General features: G+C 45.1%; 1 protein-coding gene across 3 annotated transcripts in view; it reads left to right on the top strand.

Moving 5' to 3' along the window:
- cfap299 (cilia and flagella associated protein 299) overlaps positions 1-24,754 on the top strand; it is a 50,063-nt gene that overhangs the window by 1,805 nt on the left and 23,504 nt on the right. For all 3 annotated transcript variants that reach the window (XR_003786946.3, XM_029162554.3, XM_029162553.3), the window contains exons 2-3: positions 412-554; positions 8,078-8,168. Coding sequence is in view for 2 of the 3 variants with exons in the window: in XM_029162554.3 (XP_029018387.1) it covers positions 412-554; positions 8,078-8,168 (234 nt within the window). In the remaining variant the exon portion in view is untranslated. The remainder of the gene's footprint in view (positions 1-411; positions 555-8,077; positions 8,169-24,754) is intronic.

Here is a 24,754-nt window from a genome sequence, read left to right as displayed (position 1 = left end):
CTGTACAAGATGAATGGACCTGAGTGTAAGCATGAAATCACTCTAAAGCCACAAACCTAAAGTGGTGTTGCTGAGCATATCATCACTTCTGGATTTGGAGAAAGGGAAATGGTTTAAAGCTAAATCCCACTGGCTAACAGTATTTGTCACTACTCACTGAATTCAGTTTTTTATTGTATGGTTGAAATAGTTGGTCAAGCAAATATACCAAGGATTTTCAAGTTCCATCTTTCAAAAGCAAACACATCACCTTAATCTGAGACGTTCACATTTTGACACGTAATAAGGGGAATTGTAGCTGTGCTTGTGAAGTGGCCTCTGGGAGGAACACAGCACTGACACCTTGACAGCTTCTGACAGTCTCCAGGCCCTTTCCTTGACGGACTCCTTTCCTTTCCCTTTCTCCTGCAGAGCAGGGAGTTGGCCCGTAGGCTGGTGGAGCACGGCCACAAGGGCACGGTCCTGAGCAGGGAGGAATTTATGGAGAGGACAGCAGCTGCACAGGCTGCTGAGCCTGCAAAGAGCAACGCTTTCTACAACAGCAGCCGGCCAGTGTGAGTTAACTTCCCACCAACCCACACTCACTGCGGTGTTTTCTGCATGACTAGCAGGGCAGACAAATCCTCACCGACCATCAGTCAAACGCTAGACTCAGAACAGGTTCTGTTCTATTCAGAAAATTCAATTTGGCTGTTTTTAAAAGTCTGAGCAGACTTAGTTGATTTTGGAATCAATTAGTCACTGCGGCTACAAGATGAAGAATTGCTCCTGCGCAGTGTCTCCCTGTGTTAGTGTTGTGTGGTTTACTGGATTAACTTCCATTTTGGAAGAATGCCTCTCAGTCATTTTCTCAGAATGAGTCTGTGCAGTGGTGGAGCTTCCTGGGCACATGCTCCTGTGCTACCACCGTGATGCTTCATCTAGTGTCAAATCTAAATGTTATGTCCTTTGTTTGTAACAGGACGCACCACAAAGCAGGCAGAGCATTTTTGAGCAGCATATTATCTTGGTGGACAAATGGGAGCTATTTATCAAGCGCATGTCCTGCACACAAGGCCTGTATGTACTGTATATGCAGTCAAATAAAATGCAGAGATAAACAAGTGGAATGACACAGCTACACATCGGACGCCTCCATAAACTGCCCCTCCTCGGAAGAGCGATCACACAGATTGTGTTCTCACAGTAGGTAAACCCACATGGCTGTGGTGTGTCCTTTAAAGAGCAGCCAGAAAAGACCAGTTACCACACACACACACACACACACACACACACACACACACACACACACACACACACACACACACACACACACACAGAGTCTTTGGAAAGTCCAAACATTTACCTGGTAGGTGTTGCATTTGATTGAACCGTCAGATGGTTATCCAGACGTGCAGATGTCTCATCATACCCCCCTCCCTCAAACGTCTGAACATCAGTGACACGGGTGAAATGGGAGCCTCCACACCTGCAGTTACTGTGATATTAGGCCACAAAGCCTTTCATCTTGTCCCAACAGGACCTGGGGACGTGTTGTACAGGAACCTCAGGATGTTATATCCACAGCAGTCTGTTCCGTTTCCAACATCTACATCCATGTTGACACAGTGATCCTCAAATCTGATGTGTTTGGAACACTGGACTGGGTTCTACAAATTGACAACATCCACTGCAATTACGTTTGAACATATCAAGAGAGGTGGCTCAGTGTCACAACATAAAAGCAGCCAGGCTACTTCTGCACCATGATTCATGTCTGTGCTGCTGTTTAGTACGGTCACAATCCTCCAAACAACTGGCTCCCCTGCACAAATTCTTAAATATATTACTTAAATTGGAGCTTCGAGGCACAACACAGAACAGGCTCTGTTGTGGAAATGATGGTGAGGTTTTGTGTTATGGCTTGAGTTTAGGTGGGTTTTCAAAAGACAGGCGTTGTAAAGCAGCCGTGTGTGTTTTAAGGCCTGGAGTGAGTGTCTCCCACCTTTGGCTCCGGTGTGGTTCAGGGTCAGAAACCTGTTGTCCATCTCACTATAACTGAACTCTAACTCTTTGCCAACTAAATCCAAGTCATTCCTGGATGTTTTAGTTCAGTACAAACTCAGTTGTGTCTCAACTCGGCACGTTGGTGATTCGTTTGAAAACCACAGTATGAGACATGACAGAAGCTGTTTGGTTTGGCCTTCATGTCAAACCTGGCAGGAGCAGGTTGCTGTTCTGGGCCTGGTTCACAGGACACCCCCCTGGATGCTTGAATCTCCTCACATGCTTGAACACCTGTGTGGGGAGCGTGGGGTGAGTCAGTGCTCTGAGCCTGCTCCTTCCTTGCCGGTGAGGGTGGCTTGTTTTCACCAGTGCGGGATGAAAATGCTCTGGTAATAATGGGACTTTGCTGGGAAAGACATCACTTGTAACGGCTTTAAAGTCTGTGGAGAGCGCTTTCTGAGTCCTGGCCAGGGTCATTAGGCAGCAGTCGTCTGTTATTTCAAAGGCTTTCACTTCACTTTGGATGTGATTATTTTCTAGGTAAATGATGGCTTAACGCAACAATGTAATTTTTTTGATCAATGCATTAAATAATCACCTGGTACAGCTGCTGTCTGTTGGGCTGGCGGCCCTTCTTGAGAGCCATTATGTGAACTATAACGGAAACTTTTAGGACGTTTAACGTCTTGTTTGGAGTTTTGCTCCAACACCAATAACCTGTAGGCAACTTTAAGCCAACATATTTTCTTTTCTTATCCAGTTTTTGAACTCGTTGACAGGCATCGTTACTTTTCAACACATCTTACAAAAAGCCTTGTCAAGAAAGGGGAAAAAGCTGCATTAGCAGACCTCTTCCATCCAAAGCGGCGCTTCCCTCTCTGTGGGTTTGATTGGACTTCCACCAAACTGACCCTGTGACCCCCTGTTCTGGTCACAGGCCCCAGCAAGCAGTGTACCACCTGCAAAGGGCCGAGCGTAATCAGTGCTGCTTCTACACAACACGTGCGGCAGCTGCTTGATAAACAAATGTAAAAGTGGGCAAGAGGAAAAAATACAAGAAGCTTCGATCTGAGCACGTTTCCAAAGCGCTGTGAGGAATGACTGAGCGCCGAGTGGCCTGCTGTTCTGGCAGCGCTCACCCACGTCTCCCAAGGCGTGTCTTTTTTCCCTGTTCCGTCACTGTGCTCGGGTTTTTTCTCTCTTCCTTTCTCTTCTTTTCAACCTCCCTGTGCTTTCTTGGAGACCTTTAGTGCCTGCAGGTGTATAAATAGAGCTGTTTTAAATTAGGGGCTAAGCTCGCCTGTAGCGTGCATCTGATCAATGAATGCCCCTGCACCTGTGGTAATAAAATACCCAGGGAGTGGAGATAGGGCTGTGAATGCTAATCAGATGTTGCCCTGTTGTTGCCCTGTGTCATTCTTTAAACAGTCTGCCTGAAAATGAAAGTGGGTGGCAGCACACCACCGCATCACAGTAAGTACTCACAGTAGACATATACATTAAAGATGTGTTTAAAAGGAGAGTTTAGAGGATGTGACATGACAGAGCTGTGTTCCAATGGTCCAAAGTGCTGAGTCAGGATTAGCTTAGTGTAGAATCTATCTAGCGAACATGTCGTTTATCTGGCAAAAGCCACATGATGTCAGATCTGAGTTGAATAGATACATTAAATGACTCGTGGATTCACATTTCATATTTCATGCTATCAAACTCCAGCCTGAAGCAGTGAAACAATATAAGTTTTATGTGTCAAACTTTATTTAAGCAGAATATATTTGATTTCTTATTTCATTCCAAACGACTTCTCAACCTGTCAAATGTTCGAGCCAGCATTCTGTTCAGTGTAAGTCAAATGCATCTATATGTGAACTCCTTGAATCCTGGACAATAACAACACTTGATATAAAGTTGGAGCGCGGGAAGAGGAGCAGGGCGGGCTGCTGAGCAGACTGACTGCTGAGGCCTCCATTTCCTCTGCTCAGGCTCACAAGTCCGAGTCAGCACATGTCCGACCTCGCGTGCTCATGGCAGCCCAGAGGTTCCCATCAGGCTCCCTGCGACCTCCCCACAGTCCAGACCAGAACCGCACTCATTGTCCATTGTGCTGCTGCTCTGTATTAAGGTGAGCCATCACTGTGCCAACTTAAACCGGTGCCACCAACACGCACAGTGAGTCCATTCTACTGCGGGTCCAAAGTCCATACGCGCAGCAGAAATAAGACTTTGGATGTGAGTGACACAAGAAGCCTCCGATCTGATCCCAGGCTGCGTTTTAGCAAGCCAAGCCCCCACCGCTCCGCTCTGCTCCGCTCCGCTCCGTGGAGAGCCCTCGGGCCACCAGGTTCTGCAGGTTCTATTACATATGCTGTCAAGCCAATTGCCGTCGTTGCGCGTTGTGATTTTGGACGCCTGTGTAAATTCCGAGCTCTGCCCTGGAAGCTCAGTCCGGAGACGGGCTGGAGCTCGCCACCACATCCCAGCGCGCAGCCCATAGATCAACACCCGGCAGCTCAGGCCCAGCTGGTGCAGCAGATAAACAGATAATAAATAACAGGCTGTCGTTGACCTGGATGTTACAACATTACAAGTCATTCCATATTTCATACTAATGACTTGATTAACAAAGCAGCTGCACTAATTCACTGGCTTCATGGAACCCCTGAAAATATTATGACTTATTTTGACAAAGTAGTTCTGATAGGGTGTCTGCAGTTACAGCTTCTGTATCAGAACATGTCAAACAAAGATGCACTCGTATCAACAGGAATCAAATCAGATTTTGATCATGGCTAATTTGTTGTGCTCTGTCTATCACTTGCACCATTTCTCACAGCATGGCGTATGCTCAAGAATAGAACCTACTGTATGTTATTCATCTCTACACAGACCTAGAGCCACTTGTATCTGTAGCATCCTGCCCCTCTGACCCTGTCGGCCCCTGTTTGATCAAGCTGAACGTAAAGCTGCGTTAAACGCACCCTCTGATGAAGTGGAGGAAGTGGTTTCCACATCATACACAGCGCTGAGGCTCCTATAATCAGTCTCCCAGACTGCGCTGGCATCAGTGTGATGGTGATGGTGGATGAGGCCTGCGGAACAATACTTTTCATTTTCAAACTTAACTGAGGAATAGTTCTGTCGTTTATGTAACTAGAAATTAAACAATGGACCTTTAATAATAGGAAAATTCTTCACTCATCAGCAGCTGAAATTAAGTGAGAAATAAATGATTTCATATGGGAAACTCTGAATTAGAATGAAATCTAAGAAACCACAGTGTTAACATGTGCAGGGCAGACTGCCACCGAGGGACCGGAGCTTGTTCTTTCATTCTCGGACGTACGTTAGAGTGGGTTTAATGCAGCGCTGCCCAAATCTACAGCACACATCACATTTCACTTCACATAAAAGTGAATCCATCTCCTTTATTCTCTGTATGGAATCTACCGCCACCTCATGCCCCTTCAACCTAATATATATACTTTAGCGTCAATAAGAACTCAGTGTGACAAGGATGACAATGATTCCTTTGATTCCCAGGGAGGCAACGTGCAACCTCCTAAACCCCCCAAAGACCCCCAAAGGCCGAGGTGGACGCAATGCACAGGTAGGGTATCATATGTAGCACATGTGTAACTGATACAGTCAAGTCATTGTAATCAGAGGTGACAGAGGATTTAAAAAAAGCTCTCAATAAAGTAAATTGTCACGCTGTGTGGAATTTCCCCTGATGTTCACCAGCCCAAAATAATATTTTCCATAAGATTCATTTTCCCAAGCACTTTAAGGAAAAATATTTCAGCATGGCATGTGGAGGTTCTATCAGCAGATTATTAAAGGTTCCCATCTGTCATATTGTCCAAGCTACACTTTACCAACTGCCTCACTCTGTTATTTCTTCTTATTCATTTTTGTCCAGATCAGAAAACAGCACTTGGCAGTTGCTGAATTTTAAATGAAGCTGTTGCTCCACCTCACTTCTTCACAGAACTTTTTAATGACAGATCATTAATTCTAGTGGGAATCACTTGAGTGCTTCAGGAAATATGTCTGTAGGTTTATGTGCTGTGTAGTTAAGTAGTTCTCTGTAATGCTTGTGTAAACAGACTGGACGCCGCAGATAGTGGCTGTGCAGTAACAGCTGTTCACTCGCCCCCAACAGTGGACAAAGCATCCATAAACTAAACAGGCCTTTTGGGCCACACTGGTTTATTACTGATATGAAGTTGTGGGACATGTGAGGTTTCATCATTTGATTGTTGAGTGGGAGGATGAAGTGGTTTTATTGTTCAGTCTTAATGGCCAGAGCTGATTGGCATGTGTGTTCATTCTCTGTTGTCTAAATCAAACTTGGCTCTTATTTGCTGTGTTTTTCTGTTTGCATGACGTCGTTGAAGGTGTCGTTAGGTAGTGGATGTGATCCCTCTCAGTATATTACCCCGCTATGGTACCTGAGAGGCAGAAACATTGATGATTTACAGCATAAAGTGTCAGATCAGCACATCTGCTTTTAAATTCCCTCCACAGACGCTGTTCAACAGATATATTTCATCAACAAACCAGATGATGACTGATCACATCCCCTTCGTTCTTTTCTAATAATTCCAGGGACCACCTGCCTCAACCGCAATCCAGAAACAGGACACTTAAAACACAGATCCCAGTCATTAGCCCCTAATAACTGCTATTTAATAGAGAAGTTCTAGTTAACCCTTCCAAATGAGGCTTGATAAGCAATGCGTTAATTGACTGGAAACTGGAGCTCGCTGAGCTCTGTGTGTTTTGCTGAAGTAGTCTTCACTCTCCGTGACTGTGTGTTGCTTCAGCTACTGGTTGGGGTAACCCCGGTCACTTTCCTCCTCAACACCTGTGTTTACTTTGGGGCCTCGGCCCCCATGACCCAGCAGCGATCCTTCACTCACTCAGAAGATGGAGTGAGGTTCCAGCCTTCAACTATGTGCTGTTGGTGCACTTTTACACTGTGTGACTCCTCTAAGACTTCCATTGTGGGGCTCTGGCCAGATGAGTGCTGTGAATGTGAATCGTGACGCTACCAAACTCAAACCGTGTTTCACTGTGATGTTAGGTCTGGCTGTTTGTCTGTGCTTGTTGCGGCTGTTGAGGTTTTTTTAAAGTGGACTTGGGGAGTCATTATTGCAGAATATAACTGAATCTGTCCTCTTGGGCGCAGCAGCAGACAGAACTGGACGCGTGCAGCAGTGGCGTTAGAATGAAAGGACAGCGTTTATGACTAGAGGATTTCTGGTTCAGACAAAGTCAAAGGTTATGACTCTCATTTTACATTCAGATAAACTGTGGTAGAGCTTATAAGGTCTAGGAGAGAATAATCAAGCAGGAACTATACTGTACCATATATATATCAGTATATTCCATCAATCAAAATAATTCATTATTAATTAATTTAATAATAATTAATATTTAATGTCATGAGTTTTATTTAGAACCACTTTTGTCCTTTAATAAACTCATAAATACTACACTTGATATAATATAATAACCTTCAAGTTAGGTCTGATTGCACCTAAACCTTTCTGCAGTTTGGTTTCTACCACGTCTCTCTATTTATAAGGAGCTGTTTACTGCCTCTGAGCTGTTAACTTGCTGTGGATCTCATGAATGTTTTGCTCAGTGAATTCTGGATGCGTTCCAGAGTTCTGTTGCTCGTGTGGCAGGGTTAACTGTGCAGATATTAGTGCCAGTGCTTTTTCAGGTGTGGATAGGAATGGGCGCCAAAGGTCTGTGTCATGGAAACGGGCCAGGAAAAGTGTAAAAAGCTGCCGCAGCATCATTAAAATGGCATTAATTAAACTCTGCTGTGAGTTACGCTGCCTGCATCCTGAAGGATGGCTGATATTCTCCTTTTCGTTCAGATTTCAGATGCGTTTTAGTGAAAACCCTGAAATGTAATGTTTTTAGTGTCAGAGAAGAAACAACAACCATTGTACTTAACTTTGCAAAGCTTCTCTAAGTTAAAATGTAAAAAGCTTCTACAGGTCAGCTTTATGGCTTCATGTGACTTTTTTCAGGTTAAGAGAAACATTTCAAACTGACTGAGTGTTGTCTTTTCCAGGACACTGGCAAGTGCAGGAAAAGAACTCAAAGATAACTTCCTGAAAGCGCTGGCAGAGCGAGAGGAGGCCAACCGCAGTGGGAAAATGACTGTGAGTACATTATTACAGCACTTCAAATGCTACGTAATGGGATTCCCCTAAAATATTTCTGCAATTCCATTAGGATGGGAACAAAATCCATATGGTGTCAGGTTGAGTGGAAAAATCCGACCCACCTCCTAAAATACCATGATGGGCTTTAGGTAGCTAGTGAACCAACCAAACATGGCTCTACCGTATTAAAGAGCAGCAATAAACATGGGAAAGGAAAAATCAAAAGTCAGTTCAATTAAGATTCATCACCTTTATTATATATACCACTGTATTCTCACCCTCCGCGCGTGGTCTCATCCGTTTTCCAAGCTCGGGTCCTCTACCAGAGGCCAGGAAGCTTGAGGGTTCTGCGCAGTACCCTTGCTGTTCCTAGGGAACTGTTGTAGCCACTCCTCCAGTTTGGGGGCCACTGCCCCCAGTGCCCCGATCACCACAGGCATATATATATATATATATATATATATATATATATATACCACCACCACTCTATTCTCACCCTCCGCGGGTGGTCTCATCCACTTTCCAAGCTCGGGTCCTCTACCAGAGGCCAGGGAGCTTGAGGGTTCTGCGCAGTATCCTTGCTGTTCCTAGGACTGCACTTTTCTGGACTGAGATTTCGGATGTTTTTCCAGGGATCTGTTGTAGCCACTCCTCCAGTTTGGGGGTCACAGCCCCTAGTGCTCCGATCACCACAGGTACCACTGTGGCCTTCACCTTCCAAGCCTTCTCCAGTTCTTCTCTGAGCCCTTGGTATTTCTCTAGTTTCTCATGTTCCTTTTTCCTGATGTTGCCATCGCTTGGTATTGCCACATCCACCACTACGGCTTTCCTCTGCTCTTTATCCACCACCACAATGTCTGGTTGGTTCGCCATTACCATTCTGTCAGTCTGGATCTGGAAGTCCCACAGGATCTTGGCTCGCTCGTTCTCTACCACCTTGGGAGGTGTTTCCCACTTTGACCTTGGGGTTCCAGTCCATACTCCGCGCAGATGTTCCTGTATACTATGCCAGCCACTTGGTTATGGCGTTCCATGTATGCTTTGCCTGCCAGCATCTTACACCCTGCAGTTATGTGCTGGACCGTCTCTGGGGCCTCTTTGCACAGTCTACATCTTGGGTCTTGTCTGGTGTGGTAGATCTGGGCCTCTATGGCTCTGGTGCTCAGGGCCTGCTCCTGTGCAGCCAGGATGAGTGCCTCTGTGCTGTCCTTCAGCCCAGTCCTTTCAAGCCATTGGTAGGATTTGTTGAGATCAGCCACTTCAGTTATGTTCCGGTGGTACATCCCGTGCAAGGGCTTGTCCTCCCATGATGGTCCCTCTTCCAGCATCTCATCCTCTGTTCTCCACTGCCTGAGACATTCACTCAGCACGTCATCTGTCGGGGCCCTATCCTTGATGTACTTATGGATCTTGGATGTTTCATCCTGGATAGTGGCTCTCACGCTCACTAGTCCTCGGCCTCCTTCCTTGCGGCTAGCGTACAGTCTCAGGGTGCTGGATTTGGGGTGGAACCCTCCATGCATGGTGAGGAGCTTTCGTGTCTTAACATCTGTGCTCTGTATCTCTTCCTTTGGCCACCTTATTATTCCCGCAGGGTATCTGATTACTGGCAGGGCATAGCTGTTTATTGCCTGGGATTTGTTCTTGCCATTGAGCTGGCTTCTTAGGACTTGCCTTACTCGTTGGAGGTATTTGGCTGTTGCCGCATTCCTTGTTGCCTGTTCAAGGTTGCCGTTTGCCTGTGGTATTCCAAGGTACTTGTAATTGTCCTCAATGTCGGCTATTGTTCCTTCTGGGAGTGAGACCCCTTCTGTGTGGATTACCTTGCCTCTCTTTGTCACCATCCTCCCACATTTCTCGAGTCCGAATGACATCCCGATGTCCGAGCTGTAGATCCTGGTGGTGTGGATCAGCGAGTCGATGTCTCGCTCACTCTTGGCGTACAGCTTGATGTCATCCATGTAGAGGAGGTGACTTATGGTGGCCCCGTTCCGGAGTCGGTATCCATAGCCAGTCTTGTTTATTATTTGGCTGAGGGGGTTCAGACCTATGCAGAACAGCAGTGGGGACAGTGCATCTCCTTGGTATATGCCACATTTGATGGATACTTGGGCAAGTGGCTTCCCATTGGCTTCAAGGGTGGTTCTCCACAACCTCATCGAGTTTGCAATGAAGGCCCTTAGAGTTCTGTTGATGTTGTACAGCTCCAAGCATTCAGTGATCCATGTGTGTGGCATTGAGTCATAGGCTTTCTTGTAGTCGATCCAGGCTGTGCACAGGTTGGTGTGTCGCATTCTGCAGTCTTGGGCGACTGTTCTGTCTACCAGGAGTTGGTGTTTGGCTCCTCTGGTATCCTTACCAATGCCCTTCTGTGCTTCGCTCATGTATTGACTCATGTGCCCACTTATCTTAGCTGCGATGATGCCTGACATGAGCTTCCATGTTGTGGAGAGACAGGTTATTGGCCGGTAGTTGGATGGGACTGCACCCTTTGAGGGATCTTTCATTATCAGGATCGTTCGCCCTTTGGTTAGCCATTCAGGGTGAGTCCCATCCCTTAGCAGCTGGTTCATTTGTGCTGCCAGGCGCTCATGGATTGCAGTGAGCTTCTTTAGCCAGTAGGCGTGGATCATGTCAGGGCCAGGTGCTGTCCAGTTTTTCATACCTGAGACTCTATGTTGGATGTCTGCCACTGTGATAGTCACTGGATTCTGTTCAGGGAGGTTGCTGTGGTCTTCCCTCAGATTCACCAGCCACTGTGCATCACTGTTGTGTGATGCCTCCCTTTCCCATATACCCTTCCAGTACTGTTCAGTTTCCAGCCTTGGTGGGTCTGCTCTGTTGTTATTACCTTGCCATTGAGAGTACACTTTCGCAGGTTGTGTTGCGAACACCCGGTTTATTCGTCTGGCTTCGTTGTCTCTGGTGTATCTCTTTAGGCGGCTGGCCAAGGCTTGTAGCCTTTGCTTGGCAGTTTCGAGTTCTTCAGGTATGGGCATCTGGCTGTACCTCTTGGGCATCGGTCTTTTCATTGCACCTCTCTGGGCCTCTGTCATTTGGCTCACTTCCCTCCGAGCTGCCTTGATTTTTGCCTCCAACCTTCGTTTCCATGGTGGGTATTGTTTCTCATGCCTCCCATGGTTGCTCTTATAGCCAAGCACCTCTAGGATCACTGATGCTGAAGCGTATATCAGCTCATTGGTTTCTGTGATTGTTGTGGTAGGGATCGCTCTCAATGCTGCATTCACATCTTCCATGAGACTTTCTGATGGTACTTCACTTAGCCGTTGTAGTGGGGTTCGGGGTTGCTTGTTCAATCTCGCCATGATCTTATCTTTCAGGTCAGTTGCTGCCTCGCTCAGCGTATCTGTGCTTATTGGGGCTTCGTACCCAATTTCCGGTTGGGGAGATGGTGAAACCTCCCCTCTGACCTGGCGTCCTGGCTCCCCCTTGCCGTAGCATTTGTGTTGTATCTCGTCAATCTCAAGTTGTGATAGCAGTTGCCGTTTGTGGATGTTGGAACACTGAGCTACTAGTTGCTTCGCCGTCAGCCTTGAATGTGGGTTTCTCCGTTCCCAGTCACCGCACATTCTTTGCATGTAACCCCTCTGACTAGGGTTACTTGAGTAGTAGCATTCCAACAGAGCCTTGTTCTCGCATCTCAGCCATTTCTTTCTTGTTATATATATATATATATATATATATATTACTCTGTATAGAAAGGGTTCGAACTCTGTATAGAACTCTGGTCCTTGTGCTGTTGCAGTTGCACAGACTTTGTTTTTCATGGATCACGTCTCCAGCTGAAGCTGTTGAGCAGAGCTCTGTGAACTCCAGCGCACACTGTGGCAGGTTGCAACAGAGTGTGAAGCAGTCAGAATGTACGTCCACACCTCTGAGTGGGTGCTCCACCAGGAAATGGTCCGAAAAGCACTTCAGTTATCTTGTGTTCTCCTGTGAGGGTCACGGTGGAGCTACATGGACTCCAACCTTCAGCGGTAATGACGGTGACAAGAAGGGAAAAGTGGCAGTTAGTGGATCAGACACAAGGCGTCATGTTGGATTCATGTTGGTTCATCATTGCAGGCTTTATGTATTCTGTTCTATGTGGTCAGCTTACTGTATGTCTAATGCTAATTTACTGTATGGCCTGGAAAGTTAAAGAATAATTTAAACCTATTAAAAGTGAAGGATAACTGGAATTATAAGATAAAATTTGAACTCTGACCGTGAAACTGACTATTTTTACTGGGACCATTGTTTTTATCTGTTTACAGTCTGCGATCTATGGAACATTTAGTGTTTGTGGGATTGTGCTCAGCATTATTCTCCAGGGAGTGTTAGTGATGATAGACTTCAAATGTTGTACACAAACTGACTTCAGTTTGACCTTGTACTCGCCCTGCAGGATCTGCAGTTCTGTGTAGGTGCGTGAAGGGCAGTAGGGAGTAAAGCTGGTACAGTAACACCACAGGTTCTCCCTCTGGATGTTTGCTGTGCAAACAGAATCGTGCAAAGCACTCATTTCTTTCTTTCAGCCTGTCATAACTGAAACCATAGCGAGATACTGTACAACTCCAGCTTTTCCCCAGTCAAACGCATCTCTCGCTGTCATTAGAAAGAAGAGCCACTCAAAACAATACAATGTGATGTTACTGTATGTGTCAGTCACGTTGTTAGTTTCCCACCTTGTTTTTTCATCTTAAGAACTTCCTTTGTTGAAAATGGAACCAGGGAGATTTAACAGGTTTATATTAGTTTGAACCCGGCTTTGTGTGCGTAATACCTCAAAGTATCTTTGAAGCTGAGAGTACCAGGTTCGTACAGTGAGGCTGGAAGCATATTCACACTGATTCACACAGATGTTTTCCAGACACACTTGCAGGCATCCAATACAGCATGTGTGTTCATATGGTGCTTTATGTACATCTTCTTTAACATTTGAATTGATATAATCCCATGTGGCATTTACTCTGTACAAATGCGAATCCACGCTGTATTTTTCTAAAAGCATCTGCTAAAAGCTTCTACCTGACTGCCTGTACAGTGTCTGACGCCCACCCACCATTAGATGCCATCTTAGGCAGAGCAGACTCTACTGAAGGCCGCCTGATACGCTCGCCTCCTATCTGCTGCTCCCCGAGCCGAGGATCTGCCTCACTAACACATTCCAGGTCCTCAGCGCAGCACATTTTACTGCATCTAATTCAAAGCAGCCCTTGTTCTACATGTGTTTTTTACTTTTTCCATTATTTTTTATGTTTGCACATTATTTTTATTCTAGACATTGAAGTCATTCCACCATCCAGGGTTTAACACATCTACCACCTTTGTAAAAACACATCAGTCATTCTTTCTTGGTGTAGAGGAGGAACAGTTGTCCTCCTCAGATTTTACTCCAGCTCACTCTAAAACCTTGGTTTTACTGCATGTGAGCCATTTGGAGGTCAACTTGCTGCATAAGCCAGGTATGCTTGAGCTTGAGGTTCTCTAATGTTATCAAGTCACTCTGGCAGTAAAGCCGCAAAGCATCAGCACAATAATAATAGTTAACATGTGTTTATGTTCAGAGTGAGCTACTATAGCTTTACCTCACAGGCCTGTGCAGTTGCAGACCAGTGTCCATGCTGATGAGCCTTCATCTTGTCTTCAGTCACATCTGTTTACTCCTTGTACCGTTCTAGCGATCTGCTGTGTCTGTGGAGCCAATCACACGCTCACACAGGTGTGTCTACATGTCTGAGAGGGTGATTGTGAAATTCCACACACACATAAAAACTTAAAGTAGACAATTAAAATAAAATGCAATCATCACGACAGTGTACAGTGTTGTTTCCAGTTTTTATATGATTTAGTAATGTCCTGACGTAGTATTCAAAAACAACACGACAGCAGTTATGCAGAGATGTTTGATGAGGTCATTTTGCAGCTTTCTACTGATCCACAGCTGGATGCGATGTGGCAGAATTTAGCCTTGCTGCTCCCTTGATGCCAGCGTTGCTTAGCTGGATAGTGCAGTCATGATAACTCACCTCTGCTGAGGGGAGATGAGACAAGCAGTGCAGAGAGAAGTCTGCAGCTCTTGGATGTTTTCCTTGGATCTTTCCTGGCTTCCTGGATAAGTTATTGCTATGCTCTTGGCCTAATTCTTGAAGGTCAGACACTTCTGGGAAGGTGCACTGTTTTTCTCAGCCTTTTTGTATCTACAAAATGCGGTGTGTGAATCTGTGACGTTCCAGAGCTTTATAAATATATACAGTAGTAGTGGAGGGGTGAATGCAGTAGTTTTATTATTTCACATGTTTGCTTCATCCTACAAAGCCTGCTGTGTATGGGTTTGGTTTGACATGCAACAAAAAGGGAAGGAAACAGGAGCCATCGAATATATTTTCACTACATGGTTTATAGCTTTAAATACAAAACCTGCCTAATTTGTTTTGGTAGACTTTGTTGTAAACTCCACCTGGTTTCTTACTGACACATCTCAGGTATCACCTAGTTGTTACCTTTTTTCATGAAAGCTTTTATCATTATTGTGAAAACTGGAAGCTCCCAAATGCATCCTTTTTACCTGCACAATGGATGGGAAACGAAAATACTGGAGCCATTAAGTGATTGTCTTGCCTTCATTGTTAGCTTGCACCTCATTCATCAGCAGGGGGTCACTCGTTTGTTCTTCTTTCATGTCATTCTCAGGCTTTCAAGTCTGCTTGAAATTACACCTGTCAGTTAATACACTTGTCAGACTTTTCTGTTCTGCCCCAAACGCTGTTATTTAAGATCGATAGCGCACGACTCGTAATGAGCAGAGCTCATCTTCCCTTTATGTGCGGTTCTGCCTCCTTCCGTTTTCCTCTCCTTTAGAAAAGGATGACGAGGAAGTGAAGCCTGTTTTACATCAGAGCACATTTTGTCTGAGCGCTTTCTCCTAAACAGCCTGTGTTCTGTGTATTTGTGATTAGCTGAACCTTCGCTGGGCTTTCAGTAGCTTGCCTTCATTGTGCTCGTACTTCCCCAGCCCTGTTGCGAAAGCTGCTTCACTGCCAAAAGTCACACACAAACAAAAGCTGCACCTGGGCAGCTCTGGCTTTATTTGCACTGGGTAAGAAGTTAAGTTTTTTATCAAATCCAGGTCACACCTGCACAGGATGCCTGAGGGTGTCCATTGTTGGGAGGTTCACGTCTGAAACTGAAGGTGCCCTGACTCCACCCTCCCTGTTTGTCTCACTTGTTTGCTGAGAAGCAACTTTATCAACTAATGGTGAACTAAAATGTGACACAGTTCAGGAGTCATTGACCAAGCAGGGAGGTCGAGTAATGATACGAAATCTACAACTCCTACACACTCTTCAGGGTTTGTTTCTTCCCATAAAATGGATTTACAGAATGAACAGACAGATTTTGAAATGTTTCAATCTACAAACTCAGTTTTGCCATTGATGAATGTGTAGAAGTGTCACTAGTAGCCCGGCATTTCACTCTTCATATGTCGAGGGTTCACCTGTGTCCAGTCTCTGGTCCAACCAGCCTGTCTGTGCTCTGTTGTTGCTTGTTGTTGCTTGTTGTTGCTTGTTGTTGTTGCTGAGCTTTTCTCTCTCTCTCTCCCCTCACCCCAACCGGTCGAGGCAGATGGCCGCCCACATCCAGCCTGGTTCTGCTGGAGGTTTCTTCCTCGTTAGAGAGGGAGTTTTTCCTCTCCACTGTTGCTGTCAAATTAAATGCTTGCTGTATGTGGGATTTGTTGGGTTTAGTTGTGTGAGGTCTTAAACCTTACTTTCTAAAGTGCCTTGAGATAACTTTGTTGTGATTTGGCGCTATATAAATAAAATTGAATTGAATTGAATTAAATTTGTTTTTGTAATCTGACCCCTGATTTTGTTGATTTAAATAGCAAACAGCTGAAACAAAGATACTGTATCATCACATTACAGTTACATCACAGACTACTGACAGTCCTTCAGCACGTCACCGTGAGTGATACAGTATGCATGTTTTGTTCAGCTTGCCTTAGAATGAAGTCTTTAACTTGCAATAGTTGAATGTCTCCTTGCTTCACACGTGGAAGAAGCTGCTGGTACAGATCACAAACTCTAAGGTACAGTTTACAGAATGTGCAGCTTTTTTATTCTACAATTTCCTGCGGGGATATTTGTCGCTCTGTGTTTGTTTTCTCCTCCTGCTGCCAGTAAAGCGCATGCAAAGCTCTAGAACAGTTACATTGTTAGTTCCGTTGTTTTATTCAATTACTGTCACTGCTTCTGGATGATTTTCTGTCTCCCACCCTTTCAGCTGTGGAATTTAGCTGGTTGGCCTGCGCTGCGTGTCTCATGCCCAGAGGGGACATCCTGCATAAAGGAAGTGTTTGTCTTTGGTCTGTGGACCCAGCGAGTTCTGTATTGATAAGCTCCTGTCGCTATAGATAATAAGGTGGTCAGTCATGCAGCCCAGAGATCAAGTATAGCATTGAAATTAAAGAGGAATTCCCAGCGCTATTGCATTACAAGCTGTGTGTGTGTCCCCTCTGCCCGCTCCCTGTGTCCTTGTCATGGGCAGTAAAATAACAATGGCAAGTGATTTCAAAGCAGCAGGACCAGGGTGGACAGCCTTTAGAAAGGAAAGGGTCCTGCAGGGCTATCGTATGACCTTGACTTGAATGGAGTGGTGTGGGATGGTGTGGGAGTTGTGGAGAGGTGGGGATAAGGCCCCAACAGTTTGCAACCATCTATCAAGTGGACAAAAAGGACTTTTTGTTGGTGAAGCAACCATTGTGATATTTGAGATTGCCTAATCAGCATTCATTTTCTTTTTTAGGTGTAGGACTTGATTTCACTCAGATCCTCTACGAGCACAGCTCCTAATTCAGCGCTTTGGGAGCTTTGAACAATTATACTCTGGCTGCACTTTTATACAGTTGCAAGTTGTGATGAAAACCGTCATATTTTATTGTGAAATATTACCCCTGATTGCACGCTATGGATTTTACGGCTAGCGCGCTAAGTCTATAAAAAGAAAACGGATAGCCACAGCGTTCTGTGTTCTGTTAGTCCAATGAGCCAACATGGCAGCTGTGCCCCATCTCTCAGAGCCTCACATCTGCCACGGAGGGATTTCGAGTGGAATGAGGAAAAGAAAGATTAAACTGCCTTCATGTGACATGCAGTTATCTCTTCCATAATGCTAATGATAGACTGGTCAGTTCATTTCTAAGTCAGAATGATTTGCCCTGGGTGCATCTTGGAGCTTGTGTCCTATCTTCAGATGTTCTTCTTCTCAGTGGGAAGTCACTGTAGGCTGGATGAGGGCTTTTTTACCCATGAACTTCAACATCCACACAAAGTGTCCCATAAAGCGAGTGGCGAGTCTCTTTACTGTTTTGCTACTGAATGCCTTCATTAAGCCCACTGTAATGATTTCTGCCGTGCCCCTCCCTCCTGTGAACAGCTGCTATAGTCCAGAGGCATTGCCCCAAAAATTTGGCGCCTGGACAATTTTCAGAACAAATGAAAACGGATACACTTAATCTAATCTCTCAGGATTTTTTTACTTAACATTCTGTGGATTGTTGGAATTTGGAACACATTTGGCCTTTGGACTGCCACGTCTCAATATTCATTAGCTTGATGATTTATTAGCAAACTTTATTCTGTTCAGGACATATTTTTAATTTTCTTGCTGGTTACTTTATTTAGTGATGAGAACATGATGCAAATCTGAGTAGGACTTGTACAGAAATCAAAGGTTTGGTAGAGGTTTAATATACTCCACAGTCTCTATTAAAAGGTTCACTGTGGCCATATTGTGTCCTAAATATTGGCTTTGACAAACGCTGTCAAAGCCACAGACGTCTCCCTCCTGGAGGCCTTTAATAGAATCTACTCATCCATAGCTGTAATCAATCATGATTTACAGGCATATTATCTGTTGCATTCTTTCATTTGCACTTCTCATGGACTCTGGAACCTTGGCATGTTTTTCCTCTAACTCCCATCTGAGGATTAGGCCGACACAGGGCGCATGTGCTTGTTATATGTTAGGGAGGATTGAACATCTGTGTTAAATACTACCTAAAGGTTTCTGGCTTTTCCCAGGAGGAATGTGCACCTGCCATGTGCAGCCTGTGTTTTTGAGGCTGCCTGGGCTCTAAGTCAACACGCTGCAGAACAGGTTCTGTAATAAAACTGCTGCACGATGAGGAATAGCCCATTAAATAGCTTTAAATCCACATCAGAACGTTTCACACAGAAATACCTACTGCAGCCTAAAATCAAGGGATGGCATTATAAGACAGCAGCAGTGCACCTGTGTTTACAGTTCTTTTGCATCCCATTGTTCTTACATCATCCTTTTTGGATATTCCTACAAAAAAGTCATGAAACTGTTCCAGTTTGGGTCTGGATCCATCTTCTTTCTGTTGAGGAGTGAAGCCAAGGGTTACTTACAGTCTGCACTCAACTGGTGTCTGTCTGAACTCAGCTTCTGAGACTCATCTCGTCTGTGAGTTTTACGTCATCTGTCTTTAACAAGACAATACATGTAAACAAGTTAAAGAAGATGGTTTGACGTAGCAACCGTCCTAATTTAAACCTGTCTGCGGTGTGACTGATCCTCAAACATGGTCCCCAAAATAGCCTGTCCGTGTCCTGCTGTCAGTAAGCCTTAGGTTTTAGTGAAGCCAGCAGCGGTTTAAAGGCGCTTGCTCCATGGTGGCGTAACGTGTGTCACGTGGGCCCAACCCTCATGTCGGTGAAATGCTCCCTGCTGTTTCCTTTTACGCTTCGTTTTTGCAGAAGCTATGATATATTCTGTAAGTGCAGCCGGGGTTCAATAGGTGATGGCTTTTGGCTAACAAGCTGGTGATGAAGGAATCCATTGATGGGCCCAACATTGATACCCAATCTGGGAATTCAGCTAATGCTTATCCACTCTTGGAACATATGGAACGCATTCTTCAGAATCTTCTTTGTTTTATCACTACACACTGGACTGCTTTGGCTGTGTATTATTCCACCTGAGTAAATACGAGATGACGTCTCTCCTACTTAGAGCCACGCACATGTCTTCTCTCTCCGTCTTCAGTCCCTCCCTGCTTTCTCGCAGCCAGTCTAGGAGTTTGTGTTTTTGATTTGTATCCTGAGAGACCAGCTGCTGTTGATGGACAGTTTCTCATCAGTTTGATGTTAGTGCGTCTCTATTTCCTACACACGGTCCACTGAAATGCCAGAGATTTGAGCTCATGGTTTAACTTTCAAGCTTCTAAAATGTAGACAGACTGAATTCCCAGCATATTTTGTGTCATTGTAATGCATATTAACATGTGTATGATGTTCTTACTGGAGAGAAATGCAGATGTGTCAGTGTATCCAATGATTATACAAAGACACGCACTTTGTGCGTTTCCATTAAGTTAAGGCAACATTCTAGACAAAACCAATATTTTCAAATCATACAGTAGAAACGTACCTGCCTTGTCTACACGACTGGAGGCTCAGACTTTGCAGCAGCCTACAGTACAGGTGCAGATCCAGTACTTGGGCCTATTTCTAAACTGCGCTCTCATTATTTCAGAGAACTGTGTCAGTTCCACATGGCCAGATGTGTTTACTGTGCGTTTACATGTTGTTGTAAACAGGCTGTCAGAATTTACCTCCCCGTGTAGAATCCCCAAACAGGACGTGCAGCATTTTCTGGCTGTATGAATAAAGGAAAATCAGCACGAGTCTTGACAAAAGAATATGTGCTGAAAGACGCTGGCCAGTGGAGAATGCATCTAACCCACATTATTACTGGATGAGGACACTGGGTGCATCCTTTGTTTCCACGCTGAATCACGGCGTTTTCCACAGCGGCGGACCAGAACTCACCTGCTGCTCCTTGTACTGTCTGTAGTTATGTAAGTGGCTGCTGGGACCTCCCCTGTATTCAGCTGAGGCTGTGCTGCCATTTACCTCCCATCCTGCCCACTTGCTCTTTCTGACTGTGAGCTCCAATGCTGCTTCCAGCTCCACTGCATTTATCAGCTAAATACGTGCTTCCAGGCACCATCTGGTCCAGCTGATACCACGGCGGTGGCCTGATGCGATGTGGATATCCCCTTCATTTATCTCATCCTTAGTGACAACAACACAAAATCTGCTCCTCTTGTCTTAGCAGACAGTGGTGTGATATCAGCAGGAAAAGGATAGAAAAGATAAACGTGTTTGCACACCCAGGCGTGTGGCGATGCTCTTTTTGATCCCCACAACATCAATGTTGTCTTAAACCAAGTCCCCGTTTTTTAATTGTTTCTGAGCCACAAGGTCAAGATCAAACAGAATGACAGCCTGTATTATTCTTTTTGCGTTACGGGACTCAGCTGAAGTACATTTCATGGTTTGAAAAACACTATGAAAACACGGTGAATTCCTGGTGCTGCAGTGACAGCCGGCGACTGCTGGAGCGTCTCGGCAGAGCAACAGGCCAACCAAAACAGAATCATGTTTGAACACCTATTTCCACTGGGGAGGTGGGAGTGGAGCTCCACAAGCTTTAATCAGGGTCTTAAAACAGGCGAGCCTTTGATAAAGACTCCACGCTGCACATTTATCTTGTTCTTGTGAAGACTGAGCTGGATTATGTCATCCACTTTGATCCTTCGTTTTTGGAGCGGGGTGTTGGACGTATCTCGATAGCATTTCGCTCAAGTGTATGACGATGTAGTCGTCTGTAGAAGGGAAAAGCCAGGAACTGGGCCCCTCCTCCCCCTCGTACTCCACGTGCAGGAGTGTGTGTGGTGCTGTGTGTCCACTACCTCCCTGTTCTTTTCCTGCTGGATGGAAACCAACGGTGTCATTAATTTTCTGAGCGTGTCATAAACATCACGTCCCGGTTAAAGACGAGCTGTGACAGGGTGCTGCCCCACAATGTGCAGGGGCAACAATATTTGACTTGGACGTGTTCCTGGTGATGGGGCCGGGCCCTGTAGCTGGCCTCCTGGCAGATGTCACGCACGAGTGCTTGGTGTAATGCTGATAGGAGCTGAGGGGCTGGCTCACTTCAGTCTGAACATCAACTCAGCTGATAGTGACACACTCTGCCTCTCAAGCAGTTAAATACAATAGCATTTAATAATCACACTTCATATGCAGCTATCTCCAGCTACTGACTCAAATAATAAATGCTCGTCTAAGCATTCAGCGTTTGGTAAAATGAGGATCTTTGCTGAAGAGCAACACCCACTTTTGTGAAATTGAGAGTGAACAGTTTAGTTTTCTCATTGTTTCAGTCCTACTTCTAGACTCAGGTGGCTCATCAGCTTTAATAGTGAATAGTGAATAGTGAATATGATTTTAGAGCCTCACAATGTATTCCTAGGCTTTGAGGAAGTGCAACCAGATAGACAGTGGGGCTATTGAGAATTCCTCTGGTCATTAGGGAAGACCAGGATTAGCAGAGACTTCCTGTTTGCGACTGGTTCGGGGCCCGAGCAGTCTGTGATGTTGGCATTAAGGAGGGATGGCAAAGTTTAAGAGAGAAGCTCAAACAGGCCAGAGACAGGGGCATGTTTTCTGTCCTATCACACGCTGAGCTGCCACTTAGCCTGCAGAGAGCGCCCCCCTGCCCCGCCTGCTTCCCCCTCAGGACCAGCTGACGGACCATAAACCCATACTAAGAAAAACGAGCTTGCAAAAGGAAATTTACGATAATGGTTTGTAAAATCACTTTCAAATTACACGGAGTGGAAGTGCTCTGTTTTGTGTCAGTGCTGCGGTCGCCGTCGTGCAGCCGTCCTCTCAGGTCCATAGGTGTGAGCTGTTTGACAGCTCTGTGTGAGAGCTCGGCGCCACTTGACCCCATTATCACTGAACATAAGCCGTGCCAGCTCAACATGCTCCGCGAGGCACGCTTTGTTTATTTATGACTGCTGCTCATTGCACGTTGTTCACTTCAAGTGAACTTTAGCGACCCTTGAAAATAGTTCTAAAAGGATTCTGCAGCTCACACTTTTAATTCATTGTAATTCATTTTAGCTTGATTTCTAAATTAGCTGTGGTCAAATAAATGGTGCGGCCTTTTGGTTTTACTGTATATTAATATTAGGGCTGATCATAGAGTAAATACACACGTACTGTATGTAACGTTTAAGGAGCCCAGCAGTGACGAGTCCTCAGAGAAACCTTGTTTTGGTTTTCGGGCCTCCGGCTTCACTGTTTTGGTTCCCTGTCACCGCTCTCATCAGCCTTGTTTCCAGCTGCAGCAGACAGCTGTTTTCAGTGAAGACGCCATTTATAACCCTCTGTGCTTTACCTGCCCAGAACCACACACCAGTGCTAAAGTCGGAGTTAGATCTCCTTCAGGACTTCAGCGTGTGGTGAGCATAGGTAGGTCAGGCAGAGGCTGGAGTAAGTCAAGTAAATGCACTTATTGTGAAATGTGATCATCAAAATGGTTTAAACGTCTGACCCTGTTGGGAAGTTTCAGCTGGGGTCTGATGTACATCGAGTGTTTAGATCTCCCGCTTTCACCTCAGCGTGGACCAGTCGTAAGATAAACAGGTCATCTCAAATTCTAAACACTGACAGGTTTAAGTTCTGAGAGCCTGACAATATTGCAGAAATGTTTTCACTGGAACTTAAGCCTGTGCTAAGAGCAGCTTCATGTTTTACCTTCACCCAGAGTAAACATGACTAATAAGGCCCTTTTAAATAAACGCAGCTTAAAAAGAAGGTGCTGAGGAATAGCGTCACCAGTAGCCATATGTTAGTCATGGGCTGACGAGGTGAAGTGAAGTGAACGGCCAGAGCCTCATGACGCCTCATACGTAACAGCAAGGTTCCTTCAGGAAGGTTCTGGACCCAGCCTGCTCTCACAGAGGCACTTAGAAAAAGGCAGCTATGCTTTAGGACGCTGGACAAGACTATTAAGAACTGTGTTTTACAGTCAGTGACTGTGACAGTGAGATCCAGGCTGATGTTTTGCAGTGAAGGATTGTGAACTAGCAGAAAGGATGAGTTTTTCTCAGGTTAGCGCCGCCACACACCAGGCTGAGCGCTCCTTGACATGGTTGGCATTCTTGCTACTTTCTCTGACTTGTTTGGTCTGTAACAAACAGGCTTTGAGAGATTCTGTCAACACCAGAAATGCCCAATAACGTGAAAAGACTTTGTCTCGGGTCAAAAGAATTAACCTCCAGTTGTTTGCGTGGCTAAACTTGGATAAGCGTTAGACAAGAAGCGTGATAGTCAGGTCTTTCAAGATTTATTTTGGGTCCCTCCCACTCTTAAAAACACACTTCAGTTAATTTTGCGTGGCCTGCTTGGTATGTGTAAGATTTCCTGCTCTTCCCACCACACACCCTCATTGTTCCCCACATGAGGACACTCAGCATACTTTGAGATTAGTGAAACCAAGGCTTCGGGGCATTGTGGCTTCCCTACCAGGACATGTTTGCCTTTTTAGCTTATTGATGTTGCTCGGTGGCTTAATGTTGCTATTTTAAAGTGTCAGACCACTGAAACGTCTTTTCTGGAGCTTTATTTCACGTCTTTGTTGCTTAGTTTTAGATGGAGTTTCTGTCTTTTTGAGGAAATAAGATAAACCAAAAGTGTCACAACGATCATGTTGTAAGAGGGAACAGGTGAAGCAGTGCTTTGGTGTGTTTTACACAAGAAGCTGCAAATGTTGTGAGTCTGTGGTTAAAATTAAATTAATTGAAATCTGAATGTGTCAGCTGAAGGTGTGGGGCAGAGACAAACCTACAGGGGTTCAGCATCGCAGCCATCACAGGGGTTCACTTTTTGTGGTAAATAAATGGATGAACTGTGGTCTCAGCTCAACATCTTTAAACAGGTTATTTTTAAATGTAAGTGTAAATCCGCCTGTGGTCTGTTAGAAGCGGAGGCGGTCGCAGCCTGGTGTGGGTTGGATGGATGTGTGACTTTGACATGAGACTGATTAAGGAAAGGGACAGAACTCTGTCATGGTTAAAGCAAACCAGTGTCAGCTTTAACCGTACAGTATATATGATAGTGCCATAAGTCAGTAGAGGTCATTCATAGTGGTTTGTGATGTGGAGGTTTAAGTATTTAGTTTGTGGGATGCAGCCGAATCCCTTCTGCCACTGACAATAATCTGAACTGGATAGAGTGTCTGGTCTACTTCATGTTCAATATTTCAGATCTCTATGAATATATCTCCTAAATCACCACCAGCAGGTTCCTAAAGATAGTTTTCTCCTTCCTGAAGTCTATCTGAAGCTTCAAGGCCTAATCATAACTTTCCAGCGCTGTTTATTTCTGTCCTCTTAACCTTTAATTACCAAACTGAAAATCTTTCATTTGTTGGTGTTTGACCACTTCACTTATTATCCACGTTTAGTCACCAATAAAATCTAACCACAGTCTTTACAGAGAACATGGATGGAGATATAATTGTGAGACTGAGCTTTGCCGTGTCCCTCCAGCTCCAGTGCTAATAGACAGTAACAGTGCATTAATGTGTGGCTGGGCTGTGCTCTCACCTCATTCGCTTCCTCAGCTAAAGATATGACTTAATTACAGGGTATGCAGCAAATCTGCCTTTTTGAAGTTTGCAAACATTGTGAACCA

The sequence above is a fragment of the Betta splendens genome, chromosome 9 (genome assembly GCF_900634795.4).
Source record: "Betta splendens chromosome 9, fBetSpl5.4, whole genome shotgun sequence".
NCBI lineage: Eukaryota > Metazoa > Chordata > Actinopteri > Anabantiformes > Osphronemidae > Betta > Betta splendens.
This window is presented reverse-complemented; position numbering and strand designations above follow the sequence as displayed.